This window comes from Strongylocentrotus purpuratus, unplaced genomic scaffold (genome assembly GCF_000002235.5).
Source record: "Strongylocentrotus purpuratus isolate Spur 01 unplaced genomic scaffold, Spur_5.0 spur5_scaffold_10, whole genome shotgun sequence".
In the NCBI taxonomy this organism is placed as follows: domain Eukaryota; kingdom Metazoa; phylum Echinodermata; class Echinoidea; order Camarodonta; family Strongylocentrotidae; genus Strongylocentrotus; species Strongylocentrotus purpuratus.
In genome coordinates, this window is record NW_022145595.1 from 1,535,694 (window position 1) to 1,563,427 (window position 27,734).

Here is a 27,734-nt window from a genome sequence, read left to right on the forward strand (position 1 = left end):
CAGCTGTACTGTGTTATTCAATACGACTAAATGTAAATAGACGACATCTGCATATTTTCTGTCTGTAGGGTATCGAAACAGAAGAGATACCATATGGCCTATCCTGTAATGTGAGTTATATATCCTTGTGTCACCACGAAGTATCATGTATGTGGAGCTTGGAAATATATTTCATATAGAAAAATCTGTGGTTGTTGCGTGAGTTTACCATTCCATGTCAGTTATGATCACTTAACTGCTTTGCAGTTCATATATATTATGCATGTTTATTTGTACTTTGATGCATCCACATTTCAGATGAGAGCTGTACAGGTCTGACAAGCACAGCATGTCCTCTGCTAGACCAGTGCCCGTTTGGTTTAGCTACAGATGAGAATGGATGTTCAGTTTGCCAATGCAAGCAGAGCAGTGAGTCAAAAGCTTTCATCATCATCATCTATGATTTTGCTAATGTGGGATAAAAGTGATTGTCATTGGGAATATTTTCATCAGATGTACCAGTTGATATATCTACTTCTCCTAACATAATAACTGCTGCTGCTTTTGGTACCAATTTGATTGCTACTGCTACTTTATAGTAGTAAAAGTACAGAGGTAGAAGCCTTCTACTACTCCCACTATACAAGGACAAATTTATGCCTATAGTATAGTTATACATACAATTCTACATACAATATACAGGAATGCTAGTAATATACATTTAAGCTATTATATACATTTAGATATTGAAGACAGGATTTAATATTTAATCTTTTAGTATTGAGTAGTTTTCTCACCAAAATTGTAATGAATATATACGCTGGCTTAGTTTTTTAGTTCATAGAGATGTTTGAGTTTGTGAATGTGTGTTACATTTTGTTTAACCCTCTTCATACTTTTCTCCCAAACAGTTGTATGTAATCCACTTCCATCGTGTAGTTTATCTTGCTCAAGAGGCTTAGCGACTGATGTGAGCGGATGTGACATTTGCATGTGTAAGAGTACCTGTGAGTATTGCCAGAGATGTTCATATTTAGCTGATTATTCCATACACTATCTATTACATTGATGAGAGCAAAGAGTAAATTATTATGAATATTACCAGCATATATTTACATCTTTACTACACCTGTGTGGAGTGTGGCAGATGTACATTAATGTCTTGCCAAAGGATGTTAATGCCATGACGGCATATGGAACCCCATAGAACCTTGCAGTCTGGTGACCTTTCCTCAACACAACAACGTCTCTACTAGATCTTAGTCCTGCAGTAGGCTGCCTAAAAATAAGTTGGATTCTGGTGTAATGCAGTATAGTTATCACAGAAGTGAATAAGGCAACTTTGCACATCTGTATGTATGATTGAAAATAAGTTTAATGCAGAGCACACTGTTCAATAAAGAGTATGAAAATAAAATAAAAATTAAATATATATATATATATATATTATCAGAAGAAATAAAATTAAAACAGGTCATAGTGAATAAGAGAACTCTCAAGGATTTTTGTTTGAATTGTTTTAATTATTATTTATATATACATATATATATATATATATATATATATATATATTTTAAATGTTTGTTTACAAGCGTAGTAATAATATGAATTATAAAAGATACTATATTGAATCAATACATGAGGTTTGACATAATCATGTGAAATAGAATGGTCTGCAATTATAATTATCAACACAATTCAGCATGTTCACAGAAAGAATGTTCCAGTTGATAATCAATATGTTCCTAATACATGCATGAAAAAGAAAAACAAAAGTTGTAAAAAAATGTTGTATTATGGTCAATAAATTCGCTTACCGGTAATACAAAAAGAAAATTATCCCTTTCATAAATGATGAATTTTGTTGCCTGCTGCCACTGATCTCAAAATACTCCAATAGTGTGGCATTAAATAGCTAAACTGATTCATACATTGGTGGCCTCAAAAAGAATACTTGCTAGCTTGAAGAATGAGACGCAAAAGTTCATGGGCATGTTTGATCCTCAACTCCTGTCGATGTACTTGTTACAGTTATGAGGCTTTGTAATTGCGAGATTGACAATGAGTTGGTTCTGGATGCACATGAAGAGAGTACGGGTGCATACATGCCAACTGTTCAGATTAAAGAGGAACATTCCTCTTTTTGGGAGAAGATAATTATCATTTTAATGCAGGTGTTCCTCTTCCTGTACAAATTTGTCTGTAGTATTGAATAGGAGAGTTAGGATTGTTCCTCTTTTTTTTGAAAATAGCATAATTTGTACAGATTTCTGATTTTCAAATGTTGGCATGTATGCGGGTGTCCCGTCATGAGTCGAGCATCCTATGTTGGATGAAATTACAGAGTATTAAAGCAGCTACTGTGGAGTCAAGGTCAATAACAAGCTGATTACAAGCCCAACCCGTCACTAAAAAAAAGATTAAATCCAAACATAATGGCCTACCATCTCACAGAGAATAAGAACTAGCCATCAACATTCATATCCTAACAACATACAGAACATCTGCCACAGTCACTAACTATCTTGATAGCTTTGCATCAATAAATCTAATAATAAGAATAAGCAACATCAACAAATTGTACATCATGTATCACTCTAAATGTAGAAAGAAAATACCTTGCTTTATATAACATTTCTATGATTATATTGTTCTCAATACTTCATTTTAATTCAATATTGGTTTTATGAAATACAAAATACCCCACTTCAGAAATTACAAACTTACAGTCTTAACACTGTGAGAAATACATCTTCCCTCTAGACAATTAATTTGACTGCATTTTTTTATACAATGATATTATAACAAGTCACATAAAAAATGAGCGTTTGTAACATCATTCAGTAAAAGTTGCTTTTCTGTTATTTATGTTTGATTTTCTGTTTCATTTGAAGGGATCAAATGCAAAACAACATGTATTTTCAGCAATTTTTCTGTATATACTTGTTAAATATCACATTCCACACAGAGATTTTATAGATTTCAGCATCTCTCTTTATGGTCTTTAAGAATAACACTACAAACAAATTTACAAAGCAAAATGGAATACAACTTACGGATCAAAGAACAATCTTGCAAGTAAAGGCTGGCGAAGGTTTCTCTATCCTGGCCTGTAGTGCTTGGAGCTTTGTTGGTGCGATGTGTATACTATGCCTTAAATTACATACCAGTAGCTCTGGGTATTTCAACTCTCTCAACAGACATACAAACACACCTGGTTAAGGAATTCTAATCTATGATAACTGTCCATTGCTTGGGAACAAAATTTATTCAATTTGCCTACCAACGATCCTACCCTAATCAGTAAATGAATCCGGGCATTGCAGCCACATGGTGACAACCTCTGCATGCCATGTGTTGTATTCATCCATATGAATGAGTAAGAGTATAGATTTGGTAAATCCAAAGTTTGAATCAATACTGAAGGTCATTAATCCTTTTGTCCAATTCTTCAAATAACTCACAATAGGGACTTTTAGATTTGTGTGGACTGATATGTGTGACGTCCTTTCAAGGCAGTGCATTAAAAGGACATCGATCGTAGCAATCCACGTTGTCGTTGTGCAAATCTAAAAGTCCCTAACAATAGCTGCTACAGACACTGATCACAAATCTGCAGTAGATGTCAAAGTATTAAAAGCAGTAAAAGTGTTTATCTCCACTGTATAATTCAGTGTGGTATCATTTTCTTTCCAGCTGTTTGAAAATATAATCTGTCTTTCAAGGCTACTTGCTTCTTCATTGTACAAAGTCTTCTTTTGGGGTTCCATTTTGATTGGTTGTAATTTATATAGTTATATTATACTTTTGTCAACAATATATTTTATTAATTTTTTAGAAACAGAGAATGCATGAGTTAATGGAAGAAAGAAATGGGTAGTAGAATGTGTTTAATAGAAGAGAGATATAAATGATGTAAATTGAATATCATATATGGCTGCTGAACTTATTTCATATACATGTAGGAGTATACTTCAATTTAAGAGAGTAAAATTAATTGATGAATTATGCCCTTATGCTGTCATGTCAACTTCTGGGATTAATATATGTGTGATTCTATTAGTCACCAAGAGATTTGACAATTTTTTTTATTTATAGAGTAAAAGAAGCAGCAAAAAGATTAACATTATTACATTCTTATGCAGTGTCACTTTGCCCAGCTGTTACACTTGAAGACTGCCCTCTACTGATGGTATGTGAACGTGGCCTTGCAACAGATGCCTCAGACTGTGAAGTCTGCAGATGTAAAGCTGACAGTAAGACCAAAGATCTTTCTTGAGGATATCAATTATAAATAGTATTCAATTTAATGTTATTAATGATGGAAACATGGTTATATTATGATAAACATGATTATGAATTTAGTAAGAAATGAAGGAGAGGGATGGAAGGAAAAAGACTGAGTGGAGAAAAAAGATTATGATGTTGAATGGTATCAAAGCAAAGGATCATATCAAAAGATGAAGGAAAGATCTCAAGACGGAAAAGCAGAGCGTTAATAATAAAAAGCAGAGAGATAATAATATTTTCCCTTTTTTTCTTTTACAAATATCATGATGATAAAAGATGAATTATTGGGTAAAGAAAATTGTTCAGAGAATTCTTGAAATTTACTTAACATATCAATATTAGCACAAGACCATTGATGGACCCTTGTGAAAATGTGATGTTAATGTGATGAGCTACAAGTCATTTATTGAAAGTTGGCTATACTGATGGCTTGGTACATAAAACAACTAAAAACATCATTTAACATGTGTGCTTTTATAATCAATGTACAATCAATAGTTTTAGTCTACTTGCTCCATGGTTTGAGTAATTCAGAAATGCTGAACTATAAACATAAAGAGGTACTTAATATCAGAAGAGAATAGAACCTAATGTGTCATTTTATGCCTTTAAATCAAATCTCATTTTCAACAAATGGTTTAGATACTGTGAATAGAAATTGAAATATGGCAATGAATTATATTAGCATGAAAACATCTAATCTCCCCAGTTCATCTTACAATTTTTCTTAATAATTTTCACACAGTGCATCCATTTCTGCCTCCCAAGGACACATTGTTTGAATCCAGTTCATCTGAGCACCATGCTTCCTACCCATCGGTCAAACTTGTTGCTGAAATCACCAACTGTCCACCCGTAAGATGTGATATTGATTGCAGAGAGACTAACTTTGCTACCAATGCTTTGGGGTGTCCCACTTGTGAATGTGCACAAACTGGTGAGCTCCAATTATTAATTTTTCTTTTATTGTAAAGAATGGACTGTTTATGTTTTTAAATCTTTAACCTCTTTAAATTTGTATTATTTACCTTATAAGTATTTCTAGTGAAAAAGAAGATATTGTAAATGCAGAATGAGTAAATGTATTGTGAATGAAACTCCAATTATACTTCTACAAGTTAATCAAAGATAACTGTTCGTATTACAAGTATGTACTTTCAGGAGGACCTGAATAGCCAGATGAATTCCATTTATGTAGTTTTATTATGAAATTTGATGGGGTTGAAAATGTTATGGAATTTAAATATATTGGTTGATAAGGAGACTGGAAGGATAAACAAACCTGTTTAGGATGTTGTTGCTTTGGAAACATGACAATTATATGAAAAGATCAGTAAATTACAAGAAAGAATGTTCAAAGAATTACAAAAACAAGAATTTTTCAGGAAGTTGCAATGAGATCACTTGGTTGCCAATCAATATACAACTGTATGATCATGTTCTGTGTAACATGAAGATTTAGATGAAAAAATGTAAATTTTGTGGTGAGCTTGGAATTACTAGTTTGTTTGTTTGTTTGTTTTTATTTCTGCGTTTTCAAAATAGAACATAATGATATATATAAAGTAACAATTATTTCTTCATTTTACATAATTATACATTGTTAAGTACATTAAATAAGATGCATACAAACACAAATATTGTTCAATGAAAAAAGATAAATTACAGAAAGCGCAGGAGACTAGTTATTTGTGGCATCAAATTTAAAAAACATTTAATAACTTTCTTAATTTTTGTCGTAGGGTAAAAGTTCTGAATCACACCATGCACTTGCTTGTGTTTTAGACAGAAAATCAAGAGAGAGATAATGAGATATCATTAAAATATGATGAAACTGCATCATCTGACATCACACTACCTATCAAAATAGTAATCTGCTTGATGATAGAATCTACTCGTGCTATACTCTTTTGTTCGTCTTACTATGTGAATGTTGCAAAGGAGAAGACAGCCCTTGACAACCAAAATTGCTGTTATAGCTAATATCAAAGTGTCAACTTTAGAGCGCTTTAACTTTGTTGTTAGTAAAGCAATGAACTTGGAATTTGGATATAATATTGACCATACTTATGGACAGTTTTTCAAAAAGTTCCAAGTCAGTAGTCATCATAGGAGAAGGAGAACTAACCCCACAGAATAAGTGTAGGTCTTCTGAAAAATGAGATGAATTCCTGCCTTTTTGATGTACAGTAAATCTTACAAAATTGTACGAGAGATATATAAATGAAGATTTCTTGGCATGATGTAATGCTTTTTAGCATGACATGGGCGCAGCCATTTTCTTGAAAATGTGACATACTAGGCGGACTTGTACATGTGTCATGCACCAAGCTGTAATTGGATAGACATTTTACTTCAATTACAAAACCTTTACTTTTCAATGAGGGGAAATCATAGCCGAGAAGGTAAAAATCACATTCGGTGGAAAATATATAATAGGTAACAATTATTGTAACTCATTTATTTGAAAATATTAAAATATAGTGGTTGAAAAATCTATTTCATTCATGCCTAACCTTCAACCCAGCACCAACTTATTTATGCAATTCGTGTTCATGCAATTGGAGTACAAAGGATAATAGTAGGTGAATAAAATGCTTTAACACCACAAACACCTGGGAAGGAAGCATCCATAAATTTGAATACATTTAATTGATAAACCACTTTGCACAGTACGTCATGCATCAAGAAAATGGCGATGCCCATGTCTTGCTGAGGAACTGTACTTTAGTCTTACTTTATGCCTTGCTCATACACTTTGGTGGGGAACCTTTTAGATTAATGGGGATTAGAATCAGTGCTGTAGCCGAACCGCCAAACCGAACATGGCACTTCCAAACCAAACCTAACGCAAGGCCTGGTTTGGATGTTCGGCAGAAAAATGTTAACGTTTTCGCAAGCTAATTAACATGTCATTTTGTACCTAATTTTCATGTCATGATTGCTCATTCTATTATTTACTTTTTTCTGATTTTCCATCTTTTTGATTTATGCCTCTCAAGTGGTGGGCGCAACTTCACTGATGCCATTAAAATCCCAAATCCTGACCTTTGCAACGTCGCAATCGCAAGCTATAAACAAGAATACACGTGCGTACTTGGCACTGATCAAAACAACTTTGGCTCAAACCCAATCAATAAAACAATTAATTTTTTAATTGCAACAAAATCTGACAAATTTTGCAATATAAATAATGAATTAAAAATTTAAAAGAACAGAAAACGAACGTGCCTGGGCATAAATTCAATATGGCAGCTTCCATGAATCATAACATTATAGACAACAGGAAATCTTTAAAAAAATATCATTTATTGTTAAATTGAAAAAATGATTCTTGTAAAATTGCAAATAAAACACGATTAAAGACAAAATTATCAATGTAAGTACTATTTTTATTCACAAATAGTTACGTTTAAAGCAGTTTTTTATGTGAAATTCGTGCCGATCGGAAGCAGTGTTTTTCATCAGGAGTGGTGGGCAGAAGGAGCTCCTTGCTGGTCGGCCTGCCCGGCCTGGCAGCCCAGTGCCGACCACTGTAACACTACTTGCTATTATTACCGAACCCCGAACCGAACCAAGTTTGTGTAAAAACCTACAAATACCCCCTAGGCATTACATGTCTCAACAAAAACCTCACAGTACAGCAGTTCACTGTATTAGTAAAAAAAAAAATTGTACCCAATAATTGGTTTTTGTTGTAGACCCCCCCCCCCCCCCCCCCCCCCATGAATTTCATGGCTTAGTGATATTCAAGCTATTAGACTAAAGTCAGTACTCAAACATTTGTTATTTGCTTTTTTTTTCTTCACACAAGACTGCACTTAGCCCACACAAAGCAAACAAAGAAAAATATTTCCCCCGCACAGACATGTCGATCTGCATTGAAAGAATATCCTGCATTGAAAGGAAAATACCCAGTTCCATAGAATACTTGTTATTCTGATGGCTCCGATGGTTAGCGGAAATAGACAGATTAATCATGCGTGGTTGGAGGCGACAGAGTCTATTTTTTTTAAATTAGGGGTGACATTTTCTGAAATGGTTCTTCTTCCCCTATCTGAACTTGTCTTTTAACATTTTGTTTTATTATGATACACTCTATAAACCATTTTTATATGTATTTAAAGGTAACAGAGACATGTATATACGGTATGGATGCATTCTTTTTTTAATATGTATTTGAAGGTAACAGAGACATAGAGACATATATATATATATATATAAAGTATGGATGCATTTGTTGTATTTTGTATGGGAGAAATATTGCTGGAATAATAATTATGCAAATTTAGTGGAAGACATTGTGATATTTTCTGTAATTGCTAAAGTTTCCTAACATATTCCTAACAAATTGTGTCATATTTCAATTCATTTATTTTTTTGTTTCAAAAAACCTTTTGTCCTTTTTATAAAAAAAATCTGACTTTTGCCAAGGTTTACCAACTTTACACAGCAGGAAAGAAAATTATATTTAATTTGGGCTTGCCCCTTGTAAGGACTTCTAGCAGGGTTGTCGGTAGAAGTAGAAGGAGGAAGCTTATGCAGGGAAAATTAGGGGAAGAATATGTGTCTTTCCTGCTGTGTAAAGTTGGTAAACCTTGGCAAATGTATTGGGATATTGTAGTTCTGAGCTCATGCAAAAAGTGAAAAATAAACCCATTACATGACTAGCAATCTATGTTATGTTAATTTATAAGGAATGTCCGGACCTATTCTTTACAAGCTCTGCTTTTCTATAGGTTCCTGCACATTTCACAGTTTGTACTTTTGTCTGGGTAGTTTCCTTTAAATGATATTAGTTGTCAAACAAATGTGATGACATGTAACGTTGTAGTCTGATTACCTTGTCAATTACTATCATCATTTTTTTTTAATTATGAAACAATATGTCTTTTATGTATAGTTTGTTATCTGTATTATATCTGCATGTGAAATGTGAAACCAATAAACTCAAACTCAAACTCAAACTCAAACTTGAACTCAAACATGATAAAGTCTTGTTGGCCAGGGTGGTCAGAGATGATCTACACATGGCATTAATGTTTCACATTTGTTGCTACCAATTGATTTATCATACCCCCTCTTTCCCTCACAACCCAATCATGCCTCTGCCTGCAGCAATATTCAATCACACTTCTTATTATTTTTTATGCAGACCATCAGGTTTTTTTCTCCAATTACCGGTATCCTTCATTGATATGTTTCAGTATCGATGCCATTTAATGTGTGTTCACCTCTGGATGCACAGAACTGTAAAAGATTGTACACATGCCCATATGGACTTCATACAGATGAGAATGGTTGTACCATTTGTAAATGCAAGCTGCCAGGTGAGTATTGTTGGGTAAAAAAGGTAGAAATTTGTGTGTGAATTTGTAAAGATATTTTCTTTTCAAAATGTAAACACTTAAAACTGAACAAAGATTAATCTTTAGAAAATACTTAATGATAATAATAATCATTTTAGATAGTAAGCCACATGTGATTTTGATAAAGAGTCTGATTGCCTAGTCAGCGTGTGGTTTTGTATTGTTCATTTTGCTCTCCCACTGATTCTTTGTCTACATCACAGTCTAAATTTAACAAAGATTTTTTGGCGCGATTTGGTGCTAGTTGGTGCCTGCTTTGTTTATCATTCATTTTTTGAGTTTGCACTGGCTCTTTGTCACGGTCAGAGTCTAATTTAACAAAGACTCATGAGCGTACTTTGGACCTGTGCAACCAATGTCATATTTGTATTTGAAAAGGGTGCAGTAGTGAACTTGGTCTATTGGATCAACCTCTGAGGGGCGAGGATATTGAGGTGGAAAGGGGTCCTGTAAGTTTGAAAAATATATGGGTACAGGATAATTGTAATACTCTGTGTCACCTGTTTTTCTGAAAGGGTATTACTGGTGTAAAGTGTAGAGTGCCCAGTAAATGAATGTGTGCAGTATATTAGTAATACAGTTAGTTCCATTTTTCCTTGAAGAATTATTGTTGTGTGAAATGTTTGATTGTATTATATTAGTCAAATGTATGATATATTATTTGTTTAAAGCCTTGTTTATTCACACAGATGAGAGTTACCAAGTGATAAGTATGAAACTGTTTTTAATGAAATATTTCATGCTACTTGTAAATGACAAATACCCCATTTACAAATGTCAAAATAATGAAGAAGTGTCTGCATGGTCCAGTAGCTTTAACTTTTTAGATGATAGACAATTTATGATATTTGTTATCTTTCCTGTTTTCTATGTTCACTTTAGATTTAAATAACAATATCTTTAGTCGTGCAAAACAAGATGTTTGCAATTACATGTATATTACATGTTTAGAAACGCATTTTAAAGAAAATAATTACATTTCTTTTTCTGTTTGTTTGTGTAGAATTTTGTCATCCAGTTAAAGAGAATTGTGATCTTGAGTGTAACAATGGACGTGCAACTGATCAACAAGGATGTGAAATCTGCGGTTGCAAATCAGTTTGTAAGCATTTTCAATTTTTTTCTTCTTCAAAAGTGCAGTGATTGGCATCAAATTGTAATTGTATCCCCTTGCAGTATGCTGATTGGGTGCTTTGGATTCAGCAGCGTTACGCCGCGTCCGCCGCCGCGTCCGCCGCCGCGTCAGCCGCCGCGTCCGCCGCATCATATTCTTGTGTGCTCTCTTAGATCGTGTTTACAGTGAGAAAAGCGCCAGGGCTGGGCCAGGCCGCAGCTGAGCCAGGCCTACTCGGCCCTGCAATTTTGTGCGTTTACAGTGGCAGGCTCGGCCGCGGCCTAAATTGTAACCTTTCAATATTTTGTCGTACTGGCGCTCTGCATGTAAACAAACGATTATTTGGGGGGCGGGTCGGGGGTCACAGTGCAGATCCGGTTGCGCGTGTGCTGGATATTTGCAGTGAATATTTTCCCCAATTTTCTATACATGGCGGACTTTCACTTCCGGGGTAACAGTTGGCCGTGCATTTGGCCCTGCGTGCATTTACAGTGAGAAAAGCCCGGGCCTGGCCGCGGCCGAGACTAACTGCCACATTCCTTGATGGATTTCTTTCAAATTTTGAATGGAGGTGTAACGTCAAGGAAAAAATTAATATTTATTTTTTCGGGGGCTACTTTTCAAGCTTGCCTTCATAAAAATAACACTTTAAAAAAAAAATTGCATTGAACTCTATGAAAAATTACGGGGGCTCTTTTGGGCATTTCGGGGGCAAATTTGCCCTGAGCCCCCATGTATTTTTTTCACTGTGTATCGTGTATAATCTCAACACCTATAACTTTTGGTCATGCTGCCCCCAGTGTTCCGTCTTCTATAGGGTAAAAGGCCATATTTTTGTGGATGGTTTTTGTGCGCTCTATAGGCCACATTTCTCAAGGGATTTCGTTCAAATTTTGAACAAATTTGCATCTTGGCATAATCTACAAGCCTATAGATGTTGGTGATGCTGCCTCTAGTGTTCCGTCTTTTATAGGGTCAAAGGTCATATTCTGATCGGTGACTTATGTGCACTCTAGTGTGCATTCTAACTGCATCATTCCTTGACGGATTTCTTTCAAATTTTGTATGGAGGTGTATCTCGGTATAATCTACACACCTATAACTTTTGGTGCTGTGCCCACAGTGTTCCGTCTTCTACAGGTTAAAAGGCAAGATTTTTTTGGATGTTTTGTGTGTGCTCTATAGGCCACATTTTTCAAGAGATTTTGTTCAGATTTTTAACAAAGGTGTATCTTGGTATAATGTACAAGCCTACATATTTTGGTGATGCTGCCTCCAGTGTTCCGTCTTTTATAGGGTCGAGGTCATCTTGTGATAGATTTCTTTGTGGCACTCTAGTTTGTGGTCTAACTGCATCATTCCTTTACGGATTTCTTTCAGATTTTATATGGAGGTTTTTCTTGGTATAATCTACACACCTACAACTGTTGGTGATGCTGCTCCCAGTGTTCCGTCTTCTATAGGGTCATAAGGTCATATTTTGATGGGTGTTTATTGTGTGCTCTGCAGGTCATATTTCGTGACAGATTTCTTTCTAACTTTGTATAGAGAATTAGAATTGTATCTTGGTACAATCTACACTTTTGGGTGATGCTGCCCTCATTGTTATGTCTTTTATATGGTCAAAGGTCGTATATACTTCTTTTATGCGCTCTAACTGCCACATTTCTTGACGGATTTCTTTCAAATGTTGTATGGAGGTGTGTCTTAGTACAATGTACACATCTTTAGTGTTTGGTGATGCTGCTACCTGTGTTTCGTCTGTTATAGGGTCAAAGGTCGTATTTGGCAGCTGTCTTTCGTGCGCTCTAACTGCCACATTTCTTGACAGAATTCTTTCAAATTTTCTACAGAGATGCATTATACTCTGATTTACACACATATTGTTTTGGTGATGCTGCACCTAGTCTTGACAATAGTCTGAGCCACTAGTGGCGATCTCTACGTCATCCTTTTGTTTTAGGGAGGGGAGAGGGGATCTTTGTCCCTCCTCCGAACATAAGGATGACACAAAATCGCTGCCACTGCCGGGGGTACATTTGCATTACGCAGCAATACAGATTGCGATATTTCTAGTTCATAATTGTTCCAGAAGCATGATATTTCAAAGGATTTTCTGTCAGTAGGTTTTTGAACAGTTTGGTATCAAAAAATTTAGAGCAGAGAATAGTGGATCCAAAGTATGGAGAGATAGATGATATAGCACATATCACAAATATGTCCCTATGGGCTGTAATGGAGAGAAAGAAGATAAAAGTAAAAGAATATTGAGTAGAATTAGATATGCTCAGCATATTTCCCAGATTTTATTTTTATAGAGAATTGTTTTAAGACTTGTTTTGAAGTTTTCAACGGTATCACATTTTTGAAAATATATTCTGGCAATTTAGTCCAAAGCTCTGCTGATGCTACCTGAAAAGAGCGTGACCCATACAACTTTGTAAATTTTACTTGAGGGATAGTAAGGAGAGACTTTTAGGAAGACCTGGGGTTTATGTTAGGTTCATATGTTGTAAGCAGTTTAGTCGAGTACATAGGAGCCAATATTTTCAGTGATTTCATTTATGTTCATGATGTCAAAGGGAATTTCAATGGAGTATATATATGTCTTTGGCTTTGATATGGGTTTGTCCTGAAATCATAAATGGTCTCTGCAAACCAGTGATTAAAAAGAATTGTGTTCAGTGCAAGCACCGCGGGTTCAGAAATTATACAGTGCGTCCCAGAAGAACAAAACTGGGAATTATTGATGTTTTATCATAATTTAATCACAATTATGATTAATAAATGACACATATTTGTAAAGCTTAGATCCTCCTCTTTCATTTGATGCAAGTCATATGATGCATATTTCACGCATGGGTGATTAAAAAGAATTTGAAGAAAGGGTACCAAAAAATCATTTGGAGAACGGTATCTGAATTTCAAAGAGAAATCACATTTCCAGAAAGTTCATCTTCTGCCCTTTCATATGACACCTCAATCAGAAAAAATGAGCCACGAATAACAAGTTCTGTATGTTTAAAGTAATGCTTGCATTTGCATAATTTTTTTGAACAAAGTCGTTTTCACTGCATGGCTGCTTGCCGTAGCAAGAAACAACAAACCATGCATGAAGTATTTTGTCTTCTTTGTTGTTAAGGCAGACAGCCACTTGAACGGATTCGTTTAATGAGAATATGCTAGCTTATCCTGGCGAATTTTTCCTGATTGAGGTGTCATATTCTCAGTTATATGTTTTTCTTGGACGCACTGTATAAACATTAAGATATTTATCAAGGTTGTTTATATTTGTTGCATGTCTTGCATGTAAAAAAATATTGAGAGGTCAGAGATTATTTAGGAGTATAAGGATGTAATGTATAACATGTAAGTGGGAAACAATTCAGAAAAGTGAGAAAATGTAAGAAAATTAATCACAATGTGTTACGATGAGAATGGCATAATTATTAATGGAATATAAAGCAAACTTAGCTGAAGTATGAAGGATGACCTGCCTTTGGGCCAAAGGTCTTATGTGTTTAAATATTGTTTTAATAACATTTAAGTGTCACAAAACAAAGGATAGAACACACAGCACATGTGAAGTGTATGAGAGTAATTTATTACCAGTGAGACTGTATGCTGCCCTCTTTTGATATAAGTATTATAAGTGTTTCTTTTCTTAAATCTCATAAACAATATTGTCACATTATGAATGTAGTGTCATATATTTTTTAATAAACTATACGTTTTCTACCCCCCCCCCCCATAACTTAAGAACCGCAGAGGTGCTTATTAAACTAACATGTCTCAAGTATGTATGAACATATTACAGTAGGATTTTATAATCTGGTAGCTGGGCAATTAAAAAATGAAATCAAAATATCCAGCCACAAATAATTTGAGATTTTGTTAAAAATAATTTTGTCTATGAGTGTAAGAATGGGTTTAAAGTATAAACTTCTTCCATTTTGTGATTGAAATCTAAAAAAGTACAGTGGTAGAAAAAATGAATAGAGTTCTACATGTACCTTAAATATCTTTTGCTTTTCAAAGGCGACTCCTTTACCCGTTAAATGTATGTGTATATCTCAAGGTGAAACAAGTCCCCATGTGAGCCTCTTTCTTTTTTCAGCTGTTGAGGAGTGTCCAGAAGAGGTGACCAGTGCAACATGTCCACTCACTTGCCCATTTGGTCTGGCTACTGACAATGACGGCTGTGAAGTATGTAGGTGCAAGGTACCAGGTATGTCATTTTCCCCTCAGGGTTGACAGATTGGTAATTGGATAAGACCTTGATAAGTATGGTACATTCGATGGAAATTTGATTTGAAAAGAAAATGTAACCTGTATTGCTGTAGGGAGTTACCTACTACCCAGCTTTTTATATTTTACGATATTAATAGATACAAATATTAAAAAGTTGTAGTTTTCTGTGCAACAAATGGAGGATTTCAAATGTGACATTGTACATTTTAATCAAATTTTTAAATGATCTAAACTTTCACAGGTTCAGTTTCTTTCTTCAGAAATGTAGTTTTTGTAGACAATTTTTTTATCCTGCTAGCACACAGACCAACTGGTTTTAATTTTATTAATTTTTGTATCAATGTTGAAATCCCTTTAGTTATATAAATATGTTAAATCATTTAAAATGTTTAGGAACATCATTTTTATATGTGTACTTTGAAGCTATCAGTATTGCAGATTATGAATCTTCCAAAGTACACGTTTGAACAAATGCATGTATAGAGCGTACCTGGAAATTATATTATGAACTCAAATACCAGTATTTACTTCTCGGAGCAAGGTACCAATACCCGATCCACCGGAGGCAAATACATCATGATCAGAATTGGATAGTCAAGAATGAACAATTGTCAACTCCCTGTACAAAGGTGGTGCTATGCAACGTAGCGTGGCAGTGCACCTAATATTTTTGTTTTTCCCCCTTCTGTTCTGTATGGACTCTGTTTGCTTCATATCTCATGGATGACATGGTTATTGATGCATGATTTTTTATCCTAACAAAGAGATCTTTTTTTATTACTGATGCATGACATCATATTGGCGCCATTTTGTTAATTTGTATTATTAAAAAACTGATAGTGTCAGCAGGTAAAACTCTATAAGCAAGAATTGTCATGTCTAAGATCTTTATTTCTGAATGATATTTGATATTCATAAACTTGAAGTCATGGGTAAACTTTTGGACACACCAATATCCGTGCGCGGGTCATGGCGGACTTGTACGCATGCATACAAATTTAAAATTAGTCAAAATGCTTATTGGACCAATTTACTACACATTTCCAACCTTTTTAAACAATTAAAAATTCATACAGTAGGTTTACGGTTGCACCATGTGAGAGAGAAGGGGGAGGATTGGGGAGTCCTGAAAGGACTGTCGTAATCTTTCTTTCTTCAGTGTATGTGTAGCCTGAATAAGACAGTCGGTAGTCTTGAAAACTCGAAACTTCGCAGAGAGTGAGACTAGAGTTTAAACTCTAGTAACATTTTAATTGTTTGCATATTCCTGATACCCCGCACTTATGTCAGGGAAAAAACAAAGCCTCTTTTCACCTACCTCTAAAAACAGAAAAATACACATCCCTTTAAAAATACCCACAGTTTGAATGAAAATTTATTTGGAGGACATTAATACTATCAATCTGTATGCGCTCTGAAATTGTCGTGATATTTTGGGCCAAACTAATGGAGGCAGACTTAATCTGAAAAAGAAGAAGAAGATACGCGAAGGTGCAGTTTGGACAATTTCTGCTCATCTCTCAGTACAAGGCCTCGATAGCCGTTACAATTCAAAAGCTTTTACGACTTTTCAAGGATTTAATTGCAACCCTAGCACCACGCATGCTCGTTTTCAAATTTTTCTTGCTAAGCATATAGGACCATGCGTTTGTGAAATTTGCCATATGTGTCGGTATTAAGAATTCAATTGGGGTTTTACTAAAGTAAACAACAAACATTTTAAAGATGATCTCCATCAATGTAGTCCAAAGAATATCATATTTACAATATTGGGTAACATAAAATAATACATGTTTACATTATTCATCAAATCACGGCAATCACGTTTCAGGCCACCGTGGACAAAACGGGATGGACGTGAGACAACATGAATCATAAAAGCATATATATCTTCTACTTATTTGTGTATTTGTAGCGTCCATCATCGCAGCCAATGTAGCATTGACGATGGGACTTGAAACACTTGGCTCCCTGATCAGGCCTCTCTACTGGATCCCTACAGTGAAGTGCCCCACCCTAGCTGCCTGCAGTCTGTCATGTGACCAAGGTTATGCCACCAATGCAGAGGGCTGCACAGTCTGTCGCTGTGTCGCACATGGTAAATCTCAATATGGTGTAGGAAACATAAAATCACTGTAGTATCATTTTCCTGAAGATGTTCAGAGCATACTGATCGAAACGTTGAGAACATAAGAGCACTTAGCGGAGCTCAGCAGCCGTTTCCATGACTCTTATTCCTCTGAAATAGTTACCCAATTTCCTCCTGAAAACTCAAAAATTCAAGCTCAATGATGTTGACATGAATTTGCATTTTACATGTATTTCTTTTGTTGATATGGAAGAAAGTGAAATTGATTTCACCTTATTTTTGCTTACCTGTATAACATGTTCAGACAGATAAACAGATAAATTCTCAGTTTGGAGCCAAAATGGTGTCATTTTAAAACAGGGTTAAAGCCCTTCTAGCACTGGAGAAATAATATCGAGCTACTCAAAATAAAAGAATACTAATTCAAAGAATATATTGATGTAGAATACATCTGTCACACACATGGTAGCCCTACATGTACATCTACAAACATGTGTATTGTAAAGGTACATGTACTTACTACTTCAAGGACTTGAAACTTTTTACCATAGAAATATTTCCTTTTTAAGATGAAAGTGTTTTTGAAGGTCTTCAGTATAAAAACGCTGACATCACATAAACTATGTAGAAACTTTGATACATGTAAGTGAAACATTCTTGTTGGTACATACCTCACCACCCATAGTATCCATACAGTGCATGTATATTCAGTATAATGCATATATCATTCTTAGTGCAATCATATTTGTCACAAGATGGCGCTATTAACTTTCAGACTCAACTGAAGAATGAGTTATAATCATGACTGTTTTATGAGTTAGTACACAGTGCTTTTTATATTGATTTTGATGAGAATAAATACATTACACCTTTTTCCTTTGGTGATGTTTTCTTATGGGTGACTCTCTTAAGAACTATGAAATTGTTTGAAAAGAAGATATCTTACTACTTTTGTGTTTTAAGACCTCATGCAAATCATAACCTTGCAAATGTAAAGAGTTTGTAAGTTGTACTTCCTTTATCGTTACGTAATTTACAGAATCATCATGCTCGCCATCCTTCACCTCAAGCCAGTGTCCAATAATGGATCTTTGTCCATACGGCCTAGCAACTAGTGAAATTGGCTGTCTTATCTGCAAATGCAGGCGGCCAAGTAAGTACAGACCATTTTAATTGAATAGCAAGAATGGTATTTTAAACACCTTCTAATTCAGACGGTAAGATACAATATTTTCCTTAAGAAGGCGATTATGATCCAAGTCATGTTGTACATTTATTTGTTGTTAGTATGTTTAAACTTATTATCAATCATGCTCTGCACATGTCAACATGTTTGTTTAATTTTATTTTTGGAAATGAAAATAAATGAAATGTTTTTGAGTAGAAAATCTATTACAGAGTATTAAAGCTAGATGCAATAGCCCAAATGGGACACATTTCTCTTATTTGAAAATCAATGCCTATTGATTCATTTCTTGTTTGGTTCTTGTATACCTCCATCTTAATTGATTTATTAAGCATAATATATAACTTCTTTTTTTCTTCTTCAAAATGGTGTTCAGAATTTAGATAAACTTTTGATGATGCAATTTCACTGATTTTAGTTTTATTATAAAATGTTCTCTATTTAATCAACGTATATAGCTTACATTTAGGAAGGAAATGTTTTAATATCATTTTCTGGTCCTAGTTTCCAACCCACAAAGCACTTATTCTTTGAATATTTTATTTATTTTTCTTTTTAAATCTTCTAACTATTTTCAGTTATACATGAGGAGTTACACCTCAATCTTAAAGCCCTTCTAAAGTGTTGGGAGCCCCAAAAATGTAGGACTGCCAGAACTTTAGAGGGGCTTTAACTGCTAATGTTAAATGATCTCCTCTACACTTTTATGTTGCATATCCTTGTCTGTGGTTCTAGTGAGCATACTTTCAAAACTAGAAAGAGGATCTGATCCTTCATAAAAATATGCAATATCGAAACTACTGGTATACAACAAATGATAAAGTTTGTATGCTATTGCTATAAGCTTTTTACAACAAATATGTACAGTGTACAAACAGGAAGTTCTGCATGGTATTTCAGTCCGCTTCTTGGGATAGTACGCTAGCATCTCTGGTATCTTCTCCTTGATTATTGAAGGTTGAGAAGCTTTATTTTTTTTTTTATTAGCAACTTTGTCATTATTCCTGTCTTTCTGTATCATGTTTATCATTTGTGTTCTCTTCTTCTTGCTCATATTTTTACCAATTAGGTTATTGGTTGAGTGGAGTAAAAGAAACATCTCTTTTTATTACAGCTGGATATTATTGCTTGCAGAATGCAAGGATATTGTGTTATTTGATGTTCAAGAATAATCCAGCTATCACTGACAAGTTGTTGGAACTATATATACAATTTAATAATCAAAGTTTTTGTTTAACATCATACTTTGTTTATGTCTTTAGCTCCTTGCCCTGCGACTGTGCCTATTTTCTGCCGTAACCCTTGCCCACATGGCTTTGCTTCAAACACGTTCGGATGTCCGAATATTGCTTCATGTGATTGCATAACACCAGGTAAGAGTTTATAAGGAGCTTGAAATGAATTTTTCAAAATATTTTTCAACTTCTCTAAAATTTAGATTTGAGGCATTTTTTGCTGATGCATCAAGATGTTATTTAACAAATTTCTTCAAATAACCTCGAAAACATTGTTTCATCTGCACGCTGTTGTACTGTGTGAGTCCACACGGGGGGGGGGGGGGCACAGGTTTTATTTAGGAAGATTTGCAAATTTACATGGCTACTGATGAGTGGGTGGGTAATTCACTGTTTAATGTAAGTCTGTCCTTTTTACTCACAGCTTGGAATACTTCATAATTATGCACAAGTTCAAAGGAAATATGTAGCTGTTGGTTAAATGCACTTGAATTAAAATCCTTACTATTCCAATATCCACAGCAAATAGTGCATTGTGTCATCCAGAAGTCATACAGAACTGTAAGCGACATTGTTTCCATGGCTATGCAACAGATAGCGATGGCTGTGAGATCTGTAGATGTCGAATGCCTTGTGAGTCTACAGATTTATCTCTCGCTCAAAGTCATGATTGACATGTTGTACTGTTCCTTACAGAATGAGCAAACCCATCTAGTTTGAATTATGTAAGAGGTTTAACAAAAATTATTGTTATAATATCAACATAGGGGCAATATAATGTCATCATTCTGCAGAAAAATGAAAAAAAATTGAAAATATTCTTGATTTTGAAGGAATTCTCCTAAAAAGATGTGACATTTTCCTCAAAGCTTTGTGGTAGAACATAAACAATTATAATTTGATGTTATTCTTTATTTCAGTATAGTCATACAGCAGTTCTATAGGAATGGTGGTGGATGGTTTCTTCTAATGCAAGTGAAAGAATAAAATAATCAAATTTACAAGTCATGAGATACATGAGATTCTTTCATCTTTCCATTTCAGTTACCCTGGGGGCGTTCTTCTCGATTGCTGCTCCGGTGTTCAACGTGTTCTGGCAGGAGACCAACCATCCTCACATGCCATATGCTGAAACTTCGTTGGTCCCAGCCTCCCCCTGTCCCTTGGTAGACAGCAGAACATGCCAGGAAGACTGCCCCAATGGGCTGGCTACGGACATGGGAGGTTGCCCTCTATGTAGATGCAAAACACTGGCAGGTGGGTCACAACCCCAAAAAATACTTTTTCTAAAATTTTAATTTTTATGGGTGCAAACTTATAAATCTTGTAATTGGTTAAAAAGGCTTGACTTTATTGTTTTTTTGTTAATTTGATGCACTTTTTCAAAATGGGGGAAGGCATACATGAAACAAGTACCTTATAACTATTAATTTTTTAAATCATCTCTTCTATATTTTTAGAGCTCTGTCCAAGGGTAGACCCAGTGATTTGCCCTCAGGTGAATGCTTGCCCATATGGGCTTGCCACTGGACCAACAGGTTGCGACATCTGCATATGCAAAGATAAAGGTAAAATGTGGTTTTCTTAATCCATTTGGTTTAAATCATGCTGCGTTTACATCAAAGAAATGTGTCGTCAGCTGCCCACAAGAAAGCTGTTAACTGAAATTTACAATGCATCAATTTAGCTCTCACAGCCTTCTTTTTTATCCCCCGTGTAAGTGAGCTGCATGATACAGGTGAGTGAGCTGAGGACACGGGAGAGCTTCGGCCACCAAAGTGCTTAGTGAAGGGCAAAATTTATTGAGACTGAAGAGAAAAACAAACTCTCTTCCCTTCAAATTAGGAACATAGTTTAACTTAAAATAGTAGATCCTATTCTTTATTTGCACTATGTAATTCATGTTGAGACACAGAGATTTTCGAAAACCACTAAAAAGTAGCATTTTGAGAACTCAAAATATCCTGTACTTGTGTATAAGACGCACCCCCCGACTTTTGATTTTTGCCGACGGAAAAAAAGTGTGCCTTATACATTGAGATTTACGGTATCCCCAATAGACTGTAGTGTTATCAAAACCGTTTGGCAAACACAAAATTTGATTTCGATTTTCAATCGTAAATATCTTCATAATCAGACAGGCGATCGGCTTGTAAAAGTCATGGGGTTCCTGACTGACCTAAAGGTTTATAATTATCATTACAGCATGAGCTAAATCAAGGGTTTTTTTTAAAGGATCTAAGACAAAGTTACAGGATCCCATTAATTAATTACGGTATACCTATACTTCTATTGACTGCAATTTTCGCAAGAAAATTCACAAAAGATGTTCACATTTATTTGTTTTACCACAGTATCTTGTGAGCCTGTCAACCACCTGACCTGCTCAACTTCATGTCCTCACGGTCATGCTACGGACGAAAATGGATGCGAGATCTGTCAACGGTGTTTAAAGCATGGTAAAATTGATCTTCAGCGAAGGTCTAAACTTGTATGCAACATAAATAATCTCCTAGTGCCACATTATATTGATAAAGAGATAGATAAACCAAGGCTCAAGATGATTTAACAGTTTCCAATGCCAGATTAAACTTATTTTCAATTAAAGTGTCCATATAGAGCCTTTTCATCTGTTCATCTTGAGTAAACAGGCGAACGGGATTTGCTAAATTCCCAAGAAAAATTGTGGAAAGAGTTTTTCTCATTTTTTCTTGTTTTATACTACTTTCTTGAGCATATGAACATGTTGAATATTGCATTGAAATTATCTAATACAGCTGGAGATTGTCCACCAGTGATTGACTGTGAGAAACACTGTTCATATGGCTATGCATCAAATGACGAAGGCTGTCCTGTATGCAAGTGTAAACAAGCAGGTATGTGGATATAATCTGGATAAGCATATAACACTTGTTAAAATAAAACTAATGATAATAGTAATTGCACTTCTATTCAAGGTTGCGCGATAGCTCAGTCGGTAGAACAGTGGTCTCGTAATCCGGTGACCCGGGTTCAAAACCAAGGCGATGCGCTAGTGCCCTTTGGTAAAACATTAATTCTCATTACCAGGTCCCTCGAAGAGGACCTAAAGCCGTCGGCCGTCTGGTTGCTTACTTACAAGCATTGAAGCTTTCTTAGATGATGATGATGATGAACAGCATTTGTATAGCGCCATTTATCTGCAAAAGCATTCAAAGGCGCCTGGCTCCCTCAATATGTCACATATTATTCGCAATGTTGCCGGAAAAGATAGGTTTTGAGTTCAGATTTAAAGGTATCAATGTTGTTACAATTTCGAAGTTGGACAGGTAGAGAGTTCCAAAGATGCGGAGCAGATGAAGAGAAGGCTCTATCCCCGTATGTTTTTAGACGGGTACTGGGCACTTGAAGAACGAGTCCCGCACAGCGTAGTCCTGGTCGTAGCTGACGTACACTGATGAGAGCAGATACATAGCCAGGGGACAAGTTATGTAGAGCCTTAAATGCAAGCAGCAAGATCTTATACTGCACTCTGCAGTGCACTGGCAGCCAATGAAGCTCATGGAGTGTAGGCGAGATGTGGTCAAACTTCCTGATTCCCATCAGAAGGCGAGCAGCAGCATTCTGGACCGCCTGGAGACGTTTGATGGCTGATGATGGTAAGCCGACAAGGAGAGAGTTGCAGAAATCCAGCCTTGAGGTTATTAGAGCATGAATGAGGTTTTCCGCGGCACTTCTGGTGAGACAGTGTCTGATCTCTGCAATCCTGCGGAGATGGTAGAATGCAGACTGACAGACACGCGAAATGTGATCCTTCATGCTCATAGTTCTGTCGAAGACTACTCCAAGATTTCTAGCCTTGTTGTTGGGAGATACAGCTTCCTCACCGACTAGAATAGGAGTACCAGTGATCTTATTTCCCATGTGTGGTGAAGACAAAAGGAGATACTCGGTTTTCTTTTCATTTAGCTTCAAGAAGTTGCGTCTCATCCAACATCGAATCTCTTCGATGGCAGCACTGATGGCTGCAGCTGCACGTTCCTCAGCGCCTCCAACTTTTGGATCAAAAGTTAGGTAGAGCTGGGTGTCGTCTGCATAGAAATGTGCGCTAAGACCATGTCGCTGTATGATAGAGCCAAGAGGGGTGATGTAGAGTGTGAAGAGCAAGGGACCGAGGACAGAGCCTTGCGGAACTCCGTAGCTAAGGGTGGTCTCAGGTGATAGCTTGCCATTGATGACCACAGCTTGTCTTCTGTCGTTGAGGTAAGACTCAAACCATTGGAGTGCAGTTGCTTCAATTCCAAAATCTTCTCTAAGTCTCTCAAGCAGAACAGCATGATCGATGGTATCAAATGCAGCTGACAGGTCAAGCAGAACTAGGGCAGCTGCTTTTCTGCAATCAATTGATGTTAGGATGTCATCCGAGACCTTCAGTAGTGCCGTCTCCACACTGTGATTTTTTCTGTATGCAGACTGTAGGCACTCATGTAGATCATTGCCCTGCAGATAAGCTGTCAGACGACTTGCGACAATTTTCTCAGTCACTTTGGCCAGAAAAGGCAAATTTGATACTGGGCGATAGTTAGCCAGATCGTTGTGATCAAGTGAAGATTTCTTCAATACTGGGGTAACATATGCCAGTTTCAGACAGTCTGGGAAGACTCCATCACGCAGTGACGCATTAATCAGACACGAAATATGCAGAGCTAGGAGGTCACCGTGTTGTTTAACAAGAACTGTAGGCACCGGGTCAAGCGAACATGTCTTTGCAGAGGTCTTGTGAATTATCCGCTTGACTTCCTCTGGACATGTAGGATGTATCAATGTCAGATGGGCATCACAATCACGTGAAGGCTGTCCGTTTGGGAGGACCTGAGTTGCTGGCATACACTCCCGGATTTTCTCAATCTTTCCGACAAAGAAGCGAGAGAAATCAACAGCAAGGTCATCATCAGTTAAATGCTGAGGCATTTTCTTTGACGCTGAGGTTTTCTGATGAAGAAGTTGGCTGATTATACCGTACAAGGCCTTCTGATCACTGCCACACTCCATAATGAGGTCGTTCCAAAACTCTGACTTCGCCACTTTAAACAACTCTTTGGTGAGGTTTCTTTGATCCTTGAAAAGTTGTTTATCAACAGAGAGCCCCGTCCTTCTCCATTTACGCTCAAGTTGACGTCGCTTTCGCTTAGCGTCTGCTATTTCCTGGTTATACCATGGAATGGCTGGATGATCAATGATGACACAGGATCGCTGTGGAGCATGTCTGTCAAGGAGTTCTCCCATAACCACGTTGTACTTATGTAGTAATGTTTCAGCTGTTAGTGATGCATCAGATGATGATAGCTCGGACTTCTCTATGTCTGAGCTGAACGTGGTGGAAACAATTGCCTTTATCTTGCGAAACTGGATTACCCTCTTGACTGCCTTTGGCTTCCTCAAATGCAGCTTACAGTGAATAGCTGAGTGGTCGGACAAAGATTCGCCTATCTCTACAGTCTCCAAGCATTCTTCGCCAACCCGTCCAATAACTAGATCCAATGTATGGCCAGATTCATGGGTAGGCCCAACCACATGCTGCTGAAGGTTATGATCATGCAGTAAAGACATAAGCCGGCTTGTCTCATTAGAATTCTCATTCTCCCAGTGGACATTAAAGTCTCCAAGTATGAGTAATTTACCAGTGAAGAGAACATACTTATCCAGAAGGGAAGAAAACTCTTGGATGAAGTCACTGAAGCTTGGCCTATTTTTCGACGAAGGCGGAGGGCGATAAACAATCGCTAATTTTAAAGTAGCATTGTCATAACTCAGGTCGCATTCCGTTATCTCAAAGGATCTGGGTTTGTCATGGCCAAAACCCTGGGCCTTCACATGGAGGCTGGACTTATGAAGTAGAGCAACCCCGCCACCCCTGCGATGTTCTCTGGGAACACTGATGAGACTGAAACCCGCAGGTGTGATATTTCCGGCAGCTACACTGTCATTTTCCTTAAGCCAAGTCTCTGTCAATGCTAGCAAATCTAAATCATGATCTTTCAGATGGTCAATGATAAGGTCAGATTTATTACGTGAAGACTGGCAGTTTATCAATCCTACCTTTAGTTGCCCATTAGTATGTCCTTCTTGCTGTTGATTGATATTCTGATGATTCCTCTTACCACCTCGGATTCCTCTGTGACCAGAACTGGGTCTCCTGATGTCTAAGTCGACCAGTCTGTTGTAGTCAGAGGCAGGGAGTCTCCTCTGATCATATGTCATGTGTATCCTTATGCAATAGAGCTCAGTGCATGTATACTGCAGCATAGTCAATTGTATGATGAGAGGTATTGAAAGTCAAGTCAAAAGCCAAGGGCATTCCAACTAGATGGCACAGTAGGAATGACAAAAGAGCACAACAAAGCTCCATTCATCCACTTGTGCATCACTGAACATGAATGGTGACAGGCAGGGAAAGTGAACTCTCAAATTTCCAACTTCAATTTAAACATATGGGACACACAGTGTAAAATCCAGACATCCAGCTGAAAAAAGGATGGACAATCTCAGACAAATGTGATGAAGAAGAACCGCCAACATAGCATCAAAAAGTATCCTTAAGGTATCCAGTAGAAGGTGCTAACCAGCAGACACTAATATTTCCAGCAAAAATGCGAAAAAACATGAAATCTTGGAGGAGCCAAAACTGGGTCGCCTTGCAGGGCGCACACACAAATTGCGGGTCAGCAGTCAGTTAAAATAACCACCACCACCATTACTACTACTACTACTACTACTACTACTCCTACTACTACTACTACTCCTACTACTCCTACTACTCCTACTACTACTACTCCTACTAATAATACTTCTACTACTACTACTACTACTACTACTACTACTACTACTACTACTCCTACTACTACTAACTACTACTGACTGATAATAAGAAACATCACAAAAAACAAAAAAACAGCAGCAACAACAACATTAATAATAAAAACGATGAAATGCTAATGATAATGGTGATGATGAGGATAATTATATTAAAAATAAAAATATTACTACAACAGCTACTACTACTACTACTACTACTACTACTACTACTACTACTACTACTACTACTACTATACTACTACTTACTACTACTTTAAAGATTTGTCAAAGTCTAAGTATACTGTATTGATTGGCTGATATTTGCTAATGATCTTGTTACACATGATGTATGTCCATGTGTTTCGCATATTTTAACTTTTGCATGCATTCTTGGTGTCATTCTACATCTACATCAGATTACCATCTGCTGAGAGCCAAAATGGCATTGAAGTATAGGAATCACCGAAAAGTAATCTGTGAACTGCTAGAATGTATAAAATAACCTCGAAAGACTCTACCTGGCATTCTCTGGGCCAACAGATAAGGAGTTGTATATGAAGAAAAAAAGAAAAACATAATAACCCATGATTATTTACGTCTAGGGACCGACCTTTAAACGTCACCATCCGAAAGACGTGAATCAGTTTTGAACCTGCGTCCTCTGCTGAATCAATTTGTAACTTCCACTGTTAGCTGGATTACAGGCGCACGCCACAACGCCTCCTTCTTAATTGCTTGCAGCTAGGAGCCATTGCTTTCATTAGTCTCAGCACGAGTCACTTTTATTTTAATTGAGTGTATTCAAACTTGTTCGATCTCTTTACTGGATTACTATATTATTAAAGCTCACATTAAAAAGAATGCCCTTCTGTGAGTAGTACACTTTAACTCATTTAATTAGTTTACAGAGAAATAAAATAAATGCTCTTCTAGCTCTTAGCAAACAACATGCTTTGGTCCTAACAGAGACAAATAGGGAAAAGAAACAAATTTTGTAAATTCTCTTTCCAGCCAGTCATTTCCCGCTGAGGAGCACCCTGCATTCAGAACTCTTTGACACCTATATGACTACAAGATGCTCTGCTGTGTCATGTGACCTCCACTGTCACCATGGCTACCAATTAGATGCCAGGGGGTGTGGCCTGTGTGAATGCATACCAGGTAAGTAACAGATACTTGTGTAATTGTTTCTCTCTTGTTACTGTATGTAATAGAGCATTACAGTTCAACTGTATGATGTAATTCTGTAAATTCTGTATAATGTAAATTAATATTTGACAAATCTTAATGACAACTCTGGGTTATGATTACGGTGATACTGATACAATCATGTGAAGTTGATGGTGTATGTTGATGGTGTATGTTAAGTTCTAATTAATAATATGGT

The 27,734-nt window shown here is 36.4% G+C and overlaps 2 protein-coding genes across 2 annotated transcripts; both read left to right on the forward strand.

The window, feature by feature from the left end:
* Nucleotides 1-291: 291 nt before the first annotated feature.
* On the forward strand, nt 292-6,016 carry LOC105442371 (cysteine-rich motor neuron 1 protein-like). The gene is made up of 5 exons (XM_030980038.1): nt 292-408; nt 891-986; nt 4,125-4,235; nt 5,015-5,206; nt 6,012-6,016. Exons 2-5 carry the CDS (start codon nt 971-973, stop codon nt 6,014-6,016), a joined length of 324 nt encoding a protein of 107 aa, XP_030835898.1. The 5' UTR covers nt 292-408; nt 891-970.
* A 4,596-nt stretch (nt 6,017-10,612) lies between these two features.
* LOC100891949 (cysteine-rich motor neuron 1 protein) lies at nt 10,613-27,533 on the forward strand. Its single transcript, XM_030979063.1, has 11 exons — nt 10,613-10,740; nt 14,870-14,980; nt 16,919-17,101; nt 18,132-18,245; nt 19,541-19,651; nt 20,036-20,146; nt 20,558-20,770; nt 20,974-21,081; nt 21,868-21,972; nt 22,291-22,389; nt 27,359-27,533. The coding sequence occupies exons 3-11, from the start codon at nt 16,951-16,953 to the stop codon at nt 27,514-27,516; spliced, it is 1,170 nt and encodes a 389-aa protein (XP_030834923.1). The 5' UTR covers nt 10,613-10,740; nt 14,870-14,980; nt 16,919-16,950; the 3' UTR covers nt 27,517-27,533.
* Nucleotides 27,534-27,734: the final 201 nt, after the last annotated feature.

Coding starts and splice junctions, on each gene's coding strand:
- LOC105442371 (XM_030980038.1), top strand. Junction 4,236..5,014: donor CTGCAGATGTAAAGCTGACA/GTAAGACCAAAG, acceptor ATTTTCACACAG/TGCATCCATTTCTGCCTCCC.
- LOC100891949 (XM_030979063.1), top strand. CDS start 16,951: ATGGGACTTGAAACACTTGGCTCCCTGATCAGGCCTCTCTACTGGATC. Junction 20,147..20,557: donor CTGTAGATGTCGAATGCCTT/GTGAGTCTACAG, acceptor TTTCCATTTCAG/TTACCCTGGGGGCGTTCTTC. Junction 20,771..20,973: donor TAGATGCAAAACACTGGCAG/GTGGGTCACAAC, acceptor CTATATTTTTAG/AGCTCTGTCCAAGGGTAGAC.